The sequence below is a fragment of the Oppia nitens genome, unplaced genomic scaffold (assembly GCF_028296485.1).
Source record: "Oppia nitens isolate AA-2021 unplaced genomic scaffold, nextdenovo-longstitch-racon4-pilon3 scaffold2_pilon_pilon_pilon, whole genome shotgun sequence".
NCBI classification, from domain to species: Eukaryota; Metazoa; Arthropoda; class Arachnida; order Sarcoptiformes; family Oppiidae; genus Oppia; species Oppia nitens.
In genome coordinates this window covers 1,187,937-1,204,024 of record NW_026533210.1, presented here as the reverse complement: position 1 = coordinate 1,204,024, position 16,088 = coordinate 1,187,937, and the positions used below count along the sequence as shown (strand labels likewise).

Genomic DNA, 16,088 nt, shown 5'->3' with positions numbered 1-16,088 from the left:
AAATAGTTAGCTAGAACCATTACATGAAGCAAACACAATCTAATATAACCTAGAATATTTATCTGAAATAATACTAATGTATAGATTGTAATTTCAATAAATAATATTATTGATGTTAATAACCAAATCATAATGATTTTTATATTTAAAGTTTTTAGTTATCACACAATGTTTTTACAATTACAATAAGTTTTCTATTACTTAATTTACAACTACTTTACTGTATATATATATATTACATTATGTAATTTACATATAATAATATATATATATACTGCATATTTATTTCAAATTATTACATAATAGATAAGTAATAATCAGTGTATAAATGTTTTGAATGATATAATATTATATAATATAAACAAATGTTTTTTGATGACAACTTTTATTTTATAGTTTTATTTTATACTTTTATTTTATCATTAGTATTATATTTAAAACTATTATTTTTAGTAACTTCATTGTTGTTATAAAAACAAATTCTACATAATTTAGGATATTAGTTAACACTTTTAAAAAAAACAAAACTAAATTAAAGTTTACACAAAAATTTGATACAATTGTTTTGCTATATATATATTTAATACTTATTGCTTGATGTTTTTTTCATACAGTTATTCAATGATATTGAAGTTTAGTCTCTCTCTCTCTCTCTCTATATATATATATATATATATATATATTGATTTGAAACTGCAATCACTTTTTCCTTTTTTAAAAAATTGACTTAAATTTAAATTAGTAACGATTAGTAGAAATATTTATAAGTTTACTGTAGTTTTTGTTTGTTTTTTTTGCTAAATATATATTTTAAAAAATTATTTTCTAATTGTTTATAAACATATCAATAATACTGACTAATATTATTTTATTTTTATTTTTTGACTCTAACTGATTACAATAATTTCATTTCAATTTAATACTGTATCATATTTACTATATATTAAAAAAATTTTCCATAAGATAAATAAATACAAAAATATCTATTATTATTAATTCAGAGAAATTATCATAATTTTATTAATAACATTTGTTAATGAAATAATTGAATACTAAATTTCAATAAACAAATTTATATTAAAAAAAATAGATTTTAGATAATAATAATAATTACTGTGTGAAAAAAGATAATTGAAATTATTATCAAAAAAATAGAGATAAAATTTGAAGTGTTTACCGGTCTTTTAATTCATATAAATATTATCTATATTTGTCACTAAAAAAATTCATAAATAGATTTTATACAATATTTATTACATTACTTTTTTAAACAATTATTTTATATATTAATAATTTTGCATATTTATTATTGCATTAAATTTATTACATCATTACATGAGTCTAAATTGTAGTCAACAAAAAATTTATAAACATGTATATTTAAAGCATATTAAAAGATATATTGTATGAAAAATATTTTTTTTTTTAAAATTTTAAACACTTTATTTAATATCTAATTTATTTAATTAATTATTTATCAGTGAATACGGCGTCCAAAAATTTAGTCCATTTTTCGTCGATGGCCAACATATCGATAAAATTTGAAAAGTTTTTCAGTTTAATATTTACCGATCTTTTAATTCATTTTTTTGAAAATTTTATGAAAATATTATCTATTATTTATAACTAAAAAAATATACAAAAAAAAAATTAAAAATATTTATTACATTAGTTTATTAACAATTAGTTTATACTTTAATTTTCATATTTATTATACAATTGTGTTGTAATATATATTTTGATAAAAATTAAAAATAAAAGCTAATTACTGCTTAAAGAAAATAATACTTAAAAATACTGGCAGTTAATCATTATTATCAATAATTTTAAAAAAAAAACAGTTAATTATTTAGTTATTGTTGTTGTTGATGGAAAACAATCTAATCAATTGTTCAATTTGGTCGCAATATTTATTTTCATTGAATACCGCGTCCAACAGTTGAGACCATTTATCTTCGGCCAACATATCGATGACCTGCTGGAGACTGGCGTGTCGGTCGAGACCAGCCCTAACTAATACGTTTAGCTCATTGGGCTCGTCAGCTGTTGATTGTGGTACCAAATCTAAAAATTGCTGGTTATAGTTGGCCATCCATGTTATCATTATGTCCTCCATCAAGAAGTTCCAGTTGCCGTAATCGGCAACAACTTCGGTACACTCGGGCCGGTCAGCCGGATCCGGGCTATTCATACGACACAACCAATGGAATAGCTTTTCCAATCGTTCCCGACAATAGACACCCGGCCTAAGCCTAGTAGGATCTCTAAGGAGTGTATGTTATATAACAACTATTATTATAACTAATAATTAAAACAACAAAAAATTCATTTCAATTACTTAGCTTTCAATACATCCTAACCGATACCAAACAGTTCCGCACCGACAATGGACAGACTGTAGATATCTGATCGATGATCATATGGCAGACCATTGACTACTTCGGGAGCCGTATAGTGTCCACATCCCTGATCGGTAGTATGTTTCCAATTATCGCCTGAACGATAGTGATGGGTGGCTATACCGAAATCAATCAGTTTGACATAACTATTATTGAAACCATTGAATTCAATTAACATGTTTTCCGGTCGGATATCCCGGTGAATGATTTGCGGGTCTAACCCGTGTATATGCTCTACGGCTTCCAGTGCCCTAAGGAATAGCATACCAGTCAGATAATACTCGGGTTTACTAATGGGATCATCCGTTTGGCGCCTACATATACCGGGTTTGGCCGCCAATAGTTTGCGAATACTACCGGCCGAATAGTCCATTACTATAAACAGTTGGCCATCGCGTACCTGATGATCATAATAGTTGGTCACATATAGGGAACTGGCTTTTTTCAGATAATCGATCTCATCGTCCCAAACACTACTATCATATCCATCTGTTTTTTTTAAAAAGCCAATAATTATCAAAATATATATAATATGGTAATTATTAATTGCTATAAACTAAAGCTATATATATTTTTTTAATTTATAACAATTATAGTTATTTATTAATTAATATTAATTATAATTATTATTAATATTATACTAATTACCTAAAAGTTTTGTTTTTTTCAATGCATAATACTTAGATGTGTTGGGGCACTGGACTTTATAGACTATACCATAGGTACCGGTGCCAACTATATTATTTTTGGTTAGCTGATCCATAAATTGTTCAACTTTTGGCTGTTCCTTACATAACCGTTTTGATTGGTCGTCATTAGTGTTGTCATTATCATCTAATTTTGTTAAGATTTTTAAAAATAAATTTTTTATTTTATTTTTATAGTTTACTAATAATTAAACTAATGTTAATGTGATTACTAATAGTTATTAATAGTTATTTATTAGTTAATATAATTAATTAGATATTACAAACCGTTATAATTATGTTTATCCATCGATTTATGCAAAAATTATTTATTATTTGTTTTTTTTGATAAAAAAATAATTTTATAAACAGTCAGACAGTTTGTGTCAGTATTGTGTAGATATTGTTATGTTTTCAATATCCGACACTATTATATATAATATATATATATACTGTATATTATATTATTATTCAATTATGTAGTTGTTTTTTGACACATATATTAAATAATTTTCAGTTAAAAAAAATTAACTTGAAAATTTAAATTGAAAACACATCAAAATATGGCCCAACAAAAAAAACTAGTGAAATGGTGTAGAGATATCGATACCGATATTTATAGCTGTTTTTTTAAAAAAAAAAATTTTTAGTTATCATATAATAGTTTAAATTAGAAAATTTCAATATTATTTAAAAATATATATATTATTTAAACAAATTATATAAACAATTTTCGGTAACATCTCGGGTATCATTTCCCTGTCTGCTAAACAGCACTGGTTTGGTCTCAATTGACTATAAGCAGGGTTTTTAAAAATGGCAGGCATAAACAATAGATGCCTATTTTTTGCCAAATGCCTGCCCTGCCTCTGCTATTTCATGGGCATCTATTTGGCAAGGTGGTGACACCTATTATTTATAATTTTATATTATTAATTAATTTATAATTTTATATTATTAATTAATTTATAATTTTATATTATTATTTCATTTATAATTTTATATTATATATATTTGTATTTTTGTTTTTATATATATCTTTAATTAAAATTGTAATATTATTTATTGTAATAAGTATTGCCAGGCATTTATGGCATCTATTTGGGCATTGCCAGGACAGGCATTTATTTTCTTAAAAACAATGACTATAAGACATAAGCATTATATAAAAAATTATTTAAAATAATATTATATTATTCAATATAATGTAATTTAGTTAACATCAGGGACACTATTACTGTAATTGTTTATTATTATTATTTTTAGTTTTTTTTTTAAAAATCTGCCGGTATATTTAAATAATATTTTTGCAAAAATTTTATATTAGTTATAATTTTTTTTTAAAATTAAATAGTAAAAAATTGTTTGCTAGAACCATTATATAAAAGCAAAAACACAATCTAATATAACCTAAAATATTTATCTGAAATAATACTAACGTATAGATTGTAATTTCATTAAAATAATATTACTGATGTTTTTAACAACCAAATCATAATTTTTTTTTTAGTATTTTAAATATTTTAGTTATCACACAATGTTTTTTTTTTACAATAACAATATAAGTTTCTATTACTTAATTTACAACTATACTTTTATTGTATATTCAATATTCAATTTATTATTACATAATAGATAAGTAATACAGAAATCATTGTAAATGTTTGAATGATATAATATTGTGTATACTATAAACAAATGTTTTTTTGTTGACTACTTTTATTTTTATAGTTTTTATGCTAATCATAAGTATTATATTTAAAACTATTATTATTATTATTATTATTTGTAACTGCATTGTTGTTAATGAAAACATAAATTCAATATATTTTGGATATTAGTTAACAGTATTTTTAAAACTAAATTAAAGTTTACACAAAAATTTCATACAATTGTTTTGCTATATATATATATATATTATTATTTATATAATAATATTATTATAAAATTATTTATATATATATATTTGAAAATGCAATAATTTTATTCCATGAAATTGACTTCAATTAATATTACATACGATTAGTTTACATAATATATTATAGTTTATCAGTAATGATGACTAATATTTTTTTTAGATGCCTTTATTTAATATCATATTTGCGATACATTAAATAAATTACATAATATAAATAAATATCAATTGTTTTAATTCTGATATTTTTTAAAAATAATATTTGGTAATGAAATAATTATATAACTAATATTTTAATAAACAAATTCATAAACTTAAAATTTTTTTTAGATAATATTTAATATAAAAAATAATAATAATAATTACTTTCTGAAAAAATTTTATTTAACAATCTTTATAGCATTAGATAACTATATTATATTAATTGAATTTTTTTTTGAATTAATAATAATTGTACAAAAAATACATTATTTTTTGAAAATATTAAATTAATTTTTATTTATAATATAAATTTATTGTAAAATATATTTTAATTGATAGATAATTAATACAAATTAATTCATTGATTATATGAATCAAATGGTAGTTTTTTTAAATAGTAAACTATATTAAACTATTGTATATTTAAAGATACAATTAATAATAATTACAATACATAAACATTTTAAATACTGTATTAATATAAATAATTAAATTATTTATTATCGGTAAACAATGGGTTCAACAGTTTAGACCATTTTTCAGTGGCCAACATATCGATGACCTGTCCGAGACTGGCGTATTGATCGAGTCCGGCCCTAACCAATAGGTTTTCACAGTTGGTACAACAGTGATCCTCTACAAATGGTGGTACCAATTGCTCAAACATATTATTATAGTTGTTGGCCATCCATGTGGTCATAATATCAAACTCTGGGATATTCCAGTTGTCGTAGTCGGCCAACACTTCCGTACAGTCGGGTCGGTCATTGGGATCGGTGCTATTCATATGGCACAACCACTGAAATACCTGTTTCATCGGTTCCCTACAGTAGACTCCAGGTGTAAGCTGAGTGGCATCTCTATGGACGGGTATGTTATTTTAAAAATATTTCTAATAATTACTTAAAAATAATTTCCTTTCAATTACTTAGCTTTCAATACATCCAAATCAATACCAAACAGTTTGGCCCCGACTATCGATAAACTATAGATGTCTACCCGATGATCATAATCCGAACCACTGGCCACTTCGGGAGCACAATATAGTATACATCCACATACACCAGTGGAATGTTTCAAATTATGATGATTACGGTAGTGATGGGTGGCTATACCGAAGCCAATAAGTTTGACACCAATTGAATTGCCATTAAACGCTATCATTAGGTTTTCGGGTCGGATATTTCGGTGAATGATTTGCGGCTCTAACACATGTATATGTTGTACGGCCTCCAGTATCTGTTTGAATAGTATAGCCGACAAATAAAACTCGTATTTACCCATAGGATCGCTCTCTCGGCGCCTACATATCCAGGGTTTGATATCCAATAGTTGATGCAAATTACCCGAACAATACTCCATAAGCAGAAACAATTGGTCTCCGATAATGCGGTGATCATAATAATTGGCCACATATTTTGATCGGGCATTTCTAATATACTCTATCTCATTGTCCCAAACACTACTATCCATATAATCTGTTTTTTAAACATAAATATTATATAATAATTAATTTTTTTTAAAACAAATATAAATAGTTTTCAACAAATATAATACATTTATTTAAATTAATAATAATTAATATTTAGAGTAATATTTTTAATAATTTCTAAATAATAAATCTAAATGTATAGTAATGTTTGTTGTTGTTTTTTTAAAATAATTTTTTGACAATAAATAGGTTATAAATATTAATAATTTAATATATATATATATATATATATACTTAAAAATAACAATGAATGTAAATATACTGTATATTAATAACTATATCATATATATATATATACAGTATATTAACCTAGAAGTGCTAAATTATTTTTAACTAAAAATTTGTTTTTAAATACTATACATACATACATAAATATAAGTAATATTTTAATAATTTAATGGTTTTAATGTGTATTTTAATTATTATATATATATATATATTTAATACAATATACTCTAAATATACTAACCTAGAAGTGTTGACACTTTCAATGCATAGGATCTGTCAGTTTGCCGGCACTGGACTTTATAGACATCACCGTACGTACCACTGCCTACAATATTATCATAGCTTATCTGATCTATAAATTGGTCGACTTTGGGCTCAACCGTACAATTTAACTCAACTTTCAGTGGTATATCGTTAACTAAAAATTGTAAGAAATAAAAAAAAATTTATAATTAATTTTTTTAAATTTATGTAAAAATTACAAACCGTTATCTTTATGATTATCCATTTGTTTCACTTTATTATTATTATTATTTTAGTTATTAAAAATGTTTTATCTGAAAGTTTATGAATATATTATATATATAAATTGGGGGCTTTGAGTATCTAAATTGTTTGGACAGTTATATACAAGTTATAACTTATATAAGTACTGTATGTTTATAAACAATTTATGTTTATTTATTTTACTATTTCTAAATATCAAATAGTGTTTTTAAATTATACAATAATTTAATACTAGTAATACTATATATATATTTAAATTTAAATAAATTAATATTAATAAACATTACAACACCGAAAAATAACATTTTAACTAAACATTAATTTCTAGTATCATATGTCACTAAACTTTTTTTAAAAAATCAATATCAGATATTCATTGTTTATTTAATAAATTATTAATTTTTAAATATTATATTATACTGTACAGTAAATTTATATATAGTATATATTATTTAAAGACAAATATAAATATAATATATAATTAATGATGACTAATATTTTGTTGTTTTTTTTTGTATAATATTTCATTTTATTTAATATAATATTTCCTATACAATAAATAAATCACATAAAATAAACAAATATCTATTGTTTTAATTAAAAATTTTTAATAATATTTGGTAATGAAATAATTATATACTAATATTTTAATAAACAAATTCATAAACTTATAGCATTAGATAATATTTTTTTTTAATTAATAATAATTGTACAAAAAATACATTATTTTCCGAAAATATTAAACTAATTTTTATTTATAGTATAAATTTATAGTAAAATGTTATTTAATTGATAGATAATTAATACAAATTAATTAATTCATTAAATGGTAGGTTTTTTATAATAGTAAACTATATTAAACTATTGTATATTTAAAGATACAATAATAATAATTACAATACATAAACATTTTAAATACTGTATTAATATAAATAATTAAATTATTTATTATCGGTAAACAATGGGTTCAACAGTTTAGACCATTTTTCAGTGGCCAACATATCGATGACCTGTCCGAGACTGGCGTATTGATCGAGTCCGGCCCTAACCAATAGGTTTTCCCATTTTGGCTGATCGGCTACAAACGGTGGTACCAATTGCTCGTAAATATGATCATAGTTGTTGGCCATCCATGTGGTTATAATGTCAAACTCTGGGATATTCCAGTTGTTGTAGTCGGCCAACACTTCCGTACAGTCGGGTCGGTCATTGGGTTCGGCGCTATTCATACGACACAACCACTGAAATACCTGTTTCATTGGTTCCTTACAGCAGACTTCAGGTGTAAGCTGAGTGGCATCTCTATGAAAGGGTATGTTATTTAATGTTAAACAATATATTAAACAAAATTTCATTTCAATTACTTAGCTTTCAATACATCCAAATCGATACCAAACAGTTTGGCCCCGACAATGGACAGACTGTAGACGTCTACCCGATGATCATAATCGAAACCACTGGCCACTTCGGGAGCACAATATAGTATACATCCACATACACCAGTGGTATGTTTCAAATTGTGACCATTACGGTAGTGATGAGTGGCTATACCGAAGCCAATAAGTTTGACACCAATTGAATTGCCATTAAATGCTATCATTAGGTTTTCGGGTCGGATATTTCGGTGAATGATTTGCGGCTCTAACACATGTATATGTTGTACGGCCTCCAGTATCTGTTTGAATAGTATAGCCGACAAATAAAACTCGTATTTACCGATTGGATCGCTCTCTCGGCGCCGACATATTTCGGGTTTACTATCCAATAGTTGATGCAAATTACCCGAACAATACTCCATAAGCAGAAACAATTGGTCGCCGATAATGCGGTGATCATAATAATTGGCCACATATTTTGATCGGGCATTTCTAATATACTCGATCTCATTGTCCCAAACACTACTATCTGTATCATCTGTTTTTTAAAACAAAATTAATAAATAGTTTATAAATATTAATAATTTAAAAAAAATTATACTATACTTTAATAATTTATTAAAATCAATGTTTTTAATGTATATTTATATTTTATTTATTATTATTATTATATATTCAATATATTTAATACAATATAATCTATACAAACCTAGATGTGGTACCACTTTCAGTGCATAGGATCTATCAGTTTGCCGGCACTTGACTTTATAGACATCACCGTACGTACCACTGCCTACAATATTATCATAGCTTATCTGATCCATAAATTGGTCGACTTTTGGTTCAACCGTACAATACAACACTTTCAGTGGAATATCGTTAACTAAAAAACAAAATTGTAAGAAATAAAAAAAATTAAAATTTAGTAAAAATTACAAACCGTTATGTTTATGATTATCCATTTGTTTTACTTTATTATTATTATTATTTTAGTTATTAAAAATGTTTTTTCTATAGTTTATGGATATCTAAATTGTTTGGATAGTTATATACAAGTTATAACTTATATAAGTACTGTATATTTATATACTATTTATGTTTATTTATTTTTAATAAAACTATTTCTAAATATCAAGTGGTGTTTTTAAATTATACAATAATTTAATACTAGTAATACTAAACTTATATTATAACTAAACTAAATTATATATATATATACTGTATATATATATATTTCAATTTAAATAAATTAATATTAATAAACATTTCAATTACAACAACAACAAACTTTTTAACTAAACATTTTTTTTGTATTAATTTCTAGTATCATATGTCACTAAACTTTTTTTTTTGTTATTAAATCATTCAAATCAATATTAGATATTCATTGTTTATTTAATAAATTATTAATTTTTAACTATTATAAAATATTATATATATTCAATATACGGTAGAGTAAATAAATTATCTTAATTTAAAATAGTTTAATACAATCATTGTATAAAACAAATATTTAACCAAAAATTAATTAAATAAATAAATAATTATCTAAAATAATACTAATGTTTAGATTGTAAATTCAATAATAAATATAATTATTAAATAATGTTTAAAAAAAACCAAATCATATTTTACTGTACAATATCTAATATCTATTATTGAATTACAAGTATACTATATATTATATTATATAATCAAAATTATATTTTAAATGTTGTTTTTTCGGTGATAATACTATTAGTATTATTATTATTATATAAACAATTTTTTTTCGATGACTACTTTTTTTAGTAGTTTATACTAATCATGAGTATTATATTTAAAACTATTATTTTTTGTTGTATTGTTATTGAAAACATAAATTCATCACAAATTTTTGTTGTTGTTGGATATTAGTTAACATTGTTTAGTTTTAGTCTACATTTACTTTAATGGCTTTAATTGTATGGCAAACACATAGGATGGGATGGGGTCTACACTATGGGCCCCCCCATATCCAAGAGTCTCGGGTTATGTGGTGTCGTATAATAACTGTATTGGTTTTGAAACTGCAATCACTTTTTCCTTTCAAAAAAAAAATTGGACTTAAATTACACATAAGATTAGTAGAAATATTTTTAATTATATTGTTTATATTATTATTAATATTATTAATAATTTATTATTATTTTTTACTTTAATTTTATTTATTTATTGTTTTTAATTAAATCATTAATTATGAAAAAAATAAGTTTTATTTTATAAATATATAATATCAGTAATATTGACTAAATATTATCTCATTTTTTTGTGTGTGACTATGTTTAATATTATAACAATAATTTTATACTTGAATATCCTATTGATATATATATATATATTATTAAATTTTCCAATAAATGTCTATTTGTTTTATATAATTATCAGGAACAGTTTGTCTAAAAGTTTAAGCTAAAATTTTTTTTTTTGAATTAATTAAAAAGTAAAGTTCAATTAAATGTTAATAGATTTTTATGTTGTATATTAAAATGATAAGTATATATATAATAATCATAAAATAGCATAAATTAAAAAATAATAATTATTATTATTATTATTATATATACAGTATATATACTTAAAAAATTTTAAATACAAATATTCATAATATTAATACATGAATCATATCAATGTTTTTAACAACAACAAAAACTAATCAAGATCAATTTGGTCGCCATATTTATTTTCATTGAATACCGCGTCCAACAGTTTAGACCATTTTTCTTCGGCCAACATATCGATGACCTGCTGTAGACTGGCGTGTCGGTCGAGTCCCGCCCTAACCAATATGTTTTGTTCGTTGGGCTGATCCGGTCGAGTTGGTGGCACCAATTTCTGGTAAATATGATTATAGTTGGCCATCCATGTGAACATTATGTCAGCCATCGAAAAGTTCCAGTTGTCATAATCGGCAACAATTTCTGAACACTCGGGCCGGTCATCCGGATCCGGGCTATGCATACGACACAACCAATAGTAGATCCGATTCAGTCGTTGCCGACAGAAGACACCCGGTCTAAGCTGATCGACATCACTGGTGTTGTCGGTAATTGTTAAAAACGTTTATCGGTAATGTTATTAAAATTATTTTTTAAAAAAAAATAAATGTTTCAATTACTTAGCATTCAATAGATGCAAATCGATAGCAAACAGTTCCGCACCGACAATCGCCAGACTATAGACATCTACCCGATGATCGTACTGTTGGCCAGTGGCCATTTCGGGTGCCATATATTTTGTTTGTTCCCCACCATCTTCGGCAGTATTATGTTGCCAATTATCGCCGCCGCGGTAGTGATAGGTGGCCAGACCGAAATCAATGAGTTTGGCGTATGAGTTTTCAAAGCCATTCAATTCAATCATTATGTTATCTGGTTTTAGATCACCATGGATGATTTGCGGGTCTAACCCGTGTATATGCTGTACAGCTTCGAGTATCAGCTTAAACATTGCACCCGTCATATAGTATTCAGGTTTACTTAGTGGATCACCCGATTGGCGCCTACATATACCCGGTTTAGCGTCCAATAGCTGGCATAGATTGCCGGCCGAATAGTCCATCAGCAAAAACAATTGGTTATCTTTGCTAACAATTCGGTGATCATAATATTTGGCCACATATTGTGAACATTTTTTATTATTGTCGCTAACATTCATTAGACAATCAATCTCTTTGTATAGCATACTATCGATATCATCGGCTATCATATAATAAAAAAAACAGTTAATAAATTGATAATAGTGTGTGTGTGTGTGTGTGTGTGTGTGTGTGTGTGTGTGTGTGTGTGTGTGTGTGTGTGTGTGTGTGTGTGTGTGTGTGTGTGTGTGTGTGTGTAGCTGTGTATATGTGTAGCTGTGTGTGTGTATGTGTATTACTATGATATACAGGTACGGTATATACTGTACTAACGTTCAAGTGTTACCACTTTCAATGCATAGGACTTTCCTGATTGCTTGGACTGGACTTTATAGACGACACCGAAGGCACCCCTGCCAACCATATGATCATCGTTTAGCTGATCCATAAATTGGTCGACTTTAGGCTGTTCTCTACACTGGCGTTGTCGTCGTTGATCATCATTATCATCATTAACTGTGTATATATGTGTTTGGTTTGTCATAAAAAAATTTTTTTTTAGTTAAAACTTAAATTAAAATAGTATTATTAAATTATAAATTATTTATTTATTTATTTTTTGATAATACAAACCGTTATGTTTATGTTGATGATCCATGTTTTTGTTGTATTAATAGTAATAAATTTTTGTTAAAATTAGTCTACAAAACAATATTAATTAATTAATTTTAAAATATTTTTTTTAATTTTATGTAATATTATACTTAAGGATATTTTCAATGTCCGAAATCGCCTAAATATTTTTATACACTAATAATACAGTAATTTATAAATATTTATATGAAATTATATATAATTTTATTTATTTATTATTATTATTATTTTTTGTACAGCATTTCACTTTATCTGATAATTTATTTGTCTAATCTTTTTATTGTTTTATTGGCTAATATTATATGTAATCTATAATGTTATGTCTAATTTAAAAACTATTCATATAAAGAGTTAAATTTTATTTACAGGATATATATATAAAAATATTAATATCAGTAATACTAGACTTATATTTTTTAAACTTATGTTTTTACAAAACATTACAAAACCTTTTTTTTAATATAATAACATATTATGTAATTAATGTAATATAATATATGTAAAACATTTTTTTATAATTAAGAAAAAAAATAAAATAATAAGTATTGTATTATTTTTTAGTAAATTATTTTTGAAAATAATAACATTTTTTAAAAAGAAAAAAATTCAATACAATCTACTAATAAAAATAATTGCGATTTTTTAAAAATTAATAATTGTTTTCATTTAAAAAACTGTAACTAATTAATTGACACACAATATATAGTATTATATACATTATTATCAATATTATAATTATTACAAATAATTAAAGTCTAGTCAAAATGCATGGGTCTATGGGGTCTCTCTCTCTCTCTCTCCGAGAGAGAGAGAGAGAGACCCCATATAAGACAGTATATACAGAATCTGTATAATACAGACTAAACAGTAGATATAATATACAGATTTTTTTGTTTCAATACAAGTTCAATAATAAATGCAATTTTTAGTAAAAAGTATTTTATTATTTATAATTATAACAAAAACTATTTGAGTATTTTATTAAAAAATTGTCTTTTTTTAAAAATAAGTAATTAATTTGAATACAAATTGTCAATAATAATAATAATAATAAATCTAATTAATAATTATGTTTTTTGTTTTGAAAATAAAAAAAAAGTACCGGTAATATAATTAATTAATTGATAACAAAAAAAATTAAAAATACTAATAATCCTAATAATCCTAACTTTAATAAACTAAACCTAAATAAAAACTATATATTTAAAAAAAACAGTTAAAGTGTTTTGTCGACCACTTTAGTAAAAAACTCTTTAGTATTTTCGTAGGCAACAAACAGAGCGCCGGTAGACGGAAACGTACGCAACAGTGTCGGCGTCAGTCCCTTATAGAGACCGCGTACGCCTTCCGTCCGGACAATTTTGACCAAAACCGCGGTCATTGTCTGCCGGCTGGACTCGATCTGGATGCGCGACTTTACCACATCAAACGGAAATATCGATGTCCACAAACACATACCGCCGATACCGCCGGCGATTGTTGTCTTCAATAGTCCTGTAAAGGAGGGGAGAGAGAGAGAAAACAATATGACATCAATTGTAAATCAAATCAACAAAAAAGAAAGTTTACCTAAATTTTCTTCATCCGGATCTGTTCGCAGATAGCTCTTTGCCAGCTCATAGCCGCCAAAGAAACAGAAATATCCGGGCATTTCGCGGGCCATTGTCGACGTCAGACCTCTGAACATACCGGGAACTCCTTCTGACTGAAGTATCTGTCGTGTCAACTGAATTGATCCACTGATCGGTCAATCGTTCAATCGGTCAGTCATTTTCATCAATCATTGATTTTTTGAGTTGTGTTTAGTGACAGGAAATTACAATTACCGATAAATAAATTTTTTTTTAAAAAACAAAACTAATTATTAACTAAATTATATGTTATTTTTCAAAACTTTCATTCATTTACATATGTGTTTGAACTCCCGTCTCCCGGAGCGCCTGTAGTTTACATTTGATGAGTTCCGTCGGACACAATGTAAACGATGAGAAAAAGGCGGCGAAAAACCCTTTTTATTAATATTGAAATAAAAAAAAAATTTTAACACAATATTATCATCAAAAATATAAACTCATTTGACTTTAATATCGTAAATGATATATAAAAATTACCGGCGAATGCGTTATCAATTGGTTGACAACTATTGGTTTGTCTGATCTGACAAATCATTTGCTGACAGAAACCGTAGGCACAGAATAGTACAGAATTTTCGGCTACATTTGCGGCCAATGCCGGCGTAGTTCCCGCGTATAGACCCCGCCAACCATCCTATCCAACAAACAAACAAACAAACAATATTAGCCATCAATCAATCAATCAATTAAGTTATTAGTTGATCACAAAATAAAAACCTTTGTGACGGTTTGTTTGAGACAATTGATGGTATTATTGTATAAATGTGGGAATGTCTGCATTTTCACTTTGATTGTGTCCAACGGCTGTCCGGTCAATACGTTGGCCACACCGCCTGCGATCACCGATCATCGGTAACAAACAAACAAATTGATTAATAAATTTTTTTTTTAATATTTGTTTGTAACTAAAAAAACAAAATAGTAATTTACCGGCTGATCCGGCCATCAGATCGACAAACCCGATGGCCAGTTGTCTGATAGGACTATCAGTTGATGTTGAGTAAGACATGTGTGTGTGTGTGTGTGTGTGTGTGGGTGTGTATGAAGTTTTTAACGGTAATACTGATAACACATACAATATATATGTTATATATGATATTGATTTGTAATGACTGTCCCGTCAAATGTTTGATTTTTTTTGTTTCCACTGTTTGTTTGTTAGATTTAGTTTTGTATCACTAATTGTAATCACATTATAATGTTATGTCAACCGATGGATGGTTGTGTTGAATGTAACCAATCAATCAAACAAACAATTTAATTAAATATTATGTAATAATAAACTCAAATAAATTATTATTATTATTATTAGTTTAAACTGTACTTATAATTATGATATTATATATATATTTGCTATATATATAAAATTAAACTTAAAAAATAAGTTTTTTTTCACTTAAT

General features: G+C 25.4%; 5 protein-coding genes across 5 annotated transcripts; all 5 read right to left on the bottom strand.

The window, feature by feature from the left end:
* Positions 1-1,981: 1,981 nt before the first annotated feature.
* On the bottom strand, positions 1,982-3,421 carry LOC128955482 (serine/threonine-protein kinase 24-like). The gene is made up of 4 exons (XM_054301158.1): positions 3,374-3,421; positions 3,048-3,233; positions 2,339-2,888; positions 1,982-2,264 (listed from the first exon to the last, which is right to left on the bottom strand). The coding sequence occupies exons 1-3, from the start codon at positions 3,393-3,395 to the stop codon at positions 2,356-2,358; spliced, it is 741 nt and encodes a 246-aa protein (XP_054157133.1). The 5' UTR covers positions 3,396-3,421; the 3' UTR covers positions 1,982-2,264; positions 2,339-2,355.
* Positions 3,422-5,675: 2,254 nt separating this feature from the next.
* LOC128955454 (uncharacterized) lies at positions 5,676-7,439 on the bottom strand. Its single transcript, XM_054301126.1, has 4 exons — positions 7,408-7,439; positions 7,163-7,339; positions 6,130-6,679; positions 5,676-6,061 (listed from the first exon to the last, which is right to left on the bottom strand). Exons 1-4 carry the CDS (start codon positions 7,427-7,429, stop codon positions 5,695-5,697), a joined length of 1,116 nt encoding a protein of 371 aa, XP_054157101.1. The 5' UTR covers positions 7,430-7,439; the 3' UTR covers positions 5,676-5,694.
* Positions 7,440-8,349: 910 nt separating this feature from the next.
* Positions 8,350-9,838, bottom strand: LOC128955384 (aurora kinase B-like). Its single transcript, XM_054301051.1, has 4 exons — positions 9,745-9,838; positions 9,514-9,687; positions 8,793-9,342; positions 8,350-8,730 (listed from the first exon to the last, which is right to left on the bottom strand). The coding sequence occupies exons 1-4, from the start codon at positions 9,764-9,766 to the stop codon at positions 8,370-8,372; spliced, it is 1,107 nt and encodes a 368-aa protein (XP_054157026.1). The 5' UTR covers positions 9,767-9,838; the 3' UTR covers positions 8,350-8,369.
* A 1,595-nt stretch (positions 9,839-11,433) lies between these two features.
* Positions 11,434-13,193, bottom strand: LOC128955305 (cyclin-dependent kinase 20-like). The gene is made up of 5 exons (XM_054300966.1): positions 13,164-13,193; positions 13,033-13,100; positions 12,733-12,915; positions 11,941-12,523; positions 11,434-11,856 (listed from the first exon to the last, which is right to left on the bottom strand). Exons 2-5 carry the CDS (start codon positions 13,055-13,057, stop codon positions 11,475-11,477), a joined length of 1,173 nt encoding a protein of 390 aa, XP_054156941.1. The 5' UTR covers positions 13,058-13,100; positions 13,164-13,193; the 3' UTR covers positions 11,434-11,474.
* Positions 13,194-14,254: 1,061 nt separating this feature from the next.
* LOC128954990 (mitochondrial ornithine transporter 1-like) lies at positions 14,255-15,901 on the bottom strand. The gene is made up of 6 exons (XM_054300613.1): positions 15,618-15,901; positions 15,405-15,520; positions 15,165-15,321; positions 14,962-15,061; positions 14,623-14,792; positions 14,255-14,547 (listed from the first exon to the last, which is right to left on the bottom strand). Exons 1-6 carry the CDS (start codon positions 15,694-15,696, stop codon positions 14,270-14,272), a joined length of 900 nt encoding a protein of 299 aa, XP_054156588.1. The 5' UTR covers positions 15,697-15,901; the 3' UTR covers positions 14,255-14,269.
* Between the last annotated feature and the right edge of the window lie 187 nt (positions 15,902-16,088).

Excerpts from the sequence above, each read along its gene's own strand:
- LOC128955482 (XM_054301158.1), bottom strand. The coding sequence starts at position 3,395 with ATGGATAAACATAATTATAACG. Across the intron at positions 3,234-3,373 it reads GGATAAACATAATTATAACG|ATGATAATGACAACACTAAT; the intron begins GTTTGTAATATC and ends TAACAAAATTAG. Across the intron at positions 2,889-3,047 it reads GAAAAAAACAAAACTTTTAG|ATGGATATGATAGTAGTGTT; the intron begins GTAATTAGTATA and ends TAAAAAAAACAG.
- LOC128955454 (XM_054301126.1), bottom strand. The coding sequence starts at position 7,429 with ATGGATAATCATAAAGATAACG. Across the intron at positions 6,680-7,162 it reads GAAAGTGTCAACACTTCTAG|ATTATATGGATAGTAGTGTT; the intron begins GTTAGTATATTT and ends TTTAAAAAACAG. Across the intron at positions 6,062-6,129 it reads TTGGATGTATTGAAAGCTAA|AGATGCCACTCAGCTTACAC; the intron begins GTAATTGAAAGG and ends ACCCGTCCATAG.
- LOC128955384 (XM_054301051.1), bottom strand. The coding sequence starts at position 9,766 with ATGGATAATCATAAACATAACG. Across the intron at positions 9,688-9,744 it reads GGATAATCATAAACATAACG|TTAACGATATTCCACTGAAA; the intron begins GTTTGTAATTTT and ends TTTGTTTTTTAG. Across the intron at positions 9,343-9,513 it reads GAAAGTGGTACCACATCTAG|ATGATACAGATAGTAGTGTT; the intron begins GTTTGTATAGAT and ends TTTAAAAAACAG.
- LOC128955305 (XM_054300966.1), bottom strand. The coding sequence starts at position 13,057 with ATGGATCATCAACATAAACATAACG. Across the intron at positions 12,916-13,032 it reads TCATCAACATAAACATAACG|TTAATGATGATAATGATGAT; the intron begins GTTTGTATTATC and ends ATATATACACAG. Across the intron at positions 11,857-11,940 it reads TTGCATCTATTGAATGCTAA|TGATGTCGATCAGCTTAGAC; the intron begins GTAATTGAAACA and ends CGACAACACCAG.
- LOC128954990 (XM_054300613.1), bottom strand. The coding sequence starts at position 15,696 with ATGTCTTACTCAACATCAACTGATAGTCCTATCAGACAACTGGCCATC. Across the intron at positions 15,521-15,617 it reads TCTGATGGCCGGATCAGCCG|GCGGTGTGGCCAACGTATTG; the intron begins GTAAATTACTAT and ends CGGTGATCGCAG. Across the intron at positions 15,062-15,164 it reads AATTGATAACGCATTCGCCG|GGTTTTTCGCCGCCTTTTTC; the intron begins GTAATTTTTATA and ends ATTAATAAAAAG.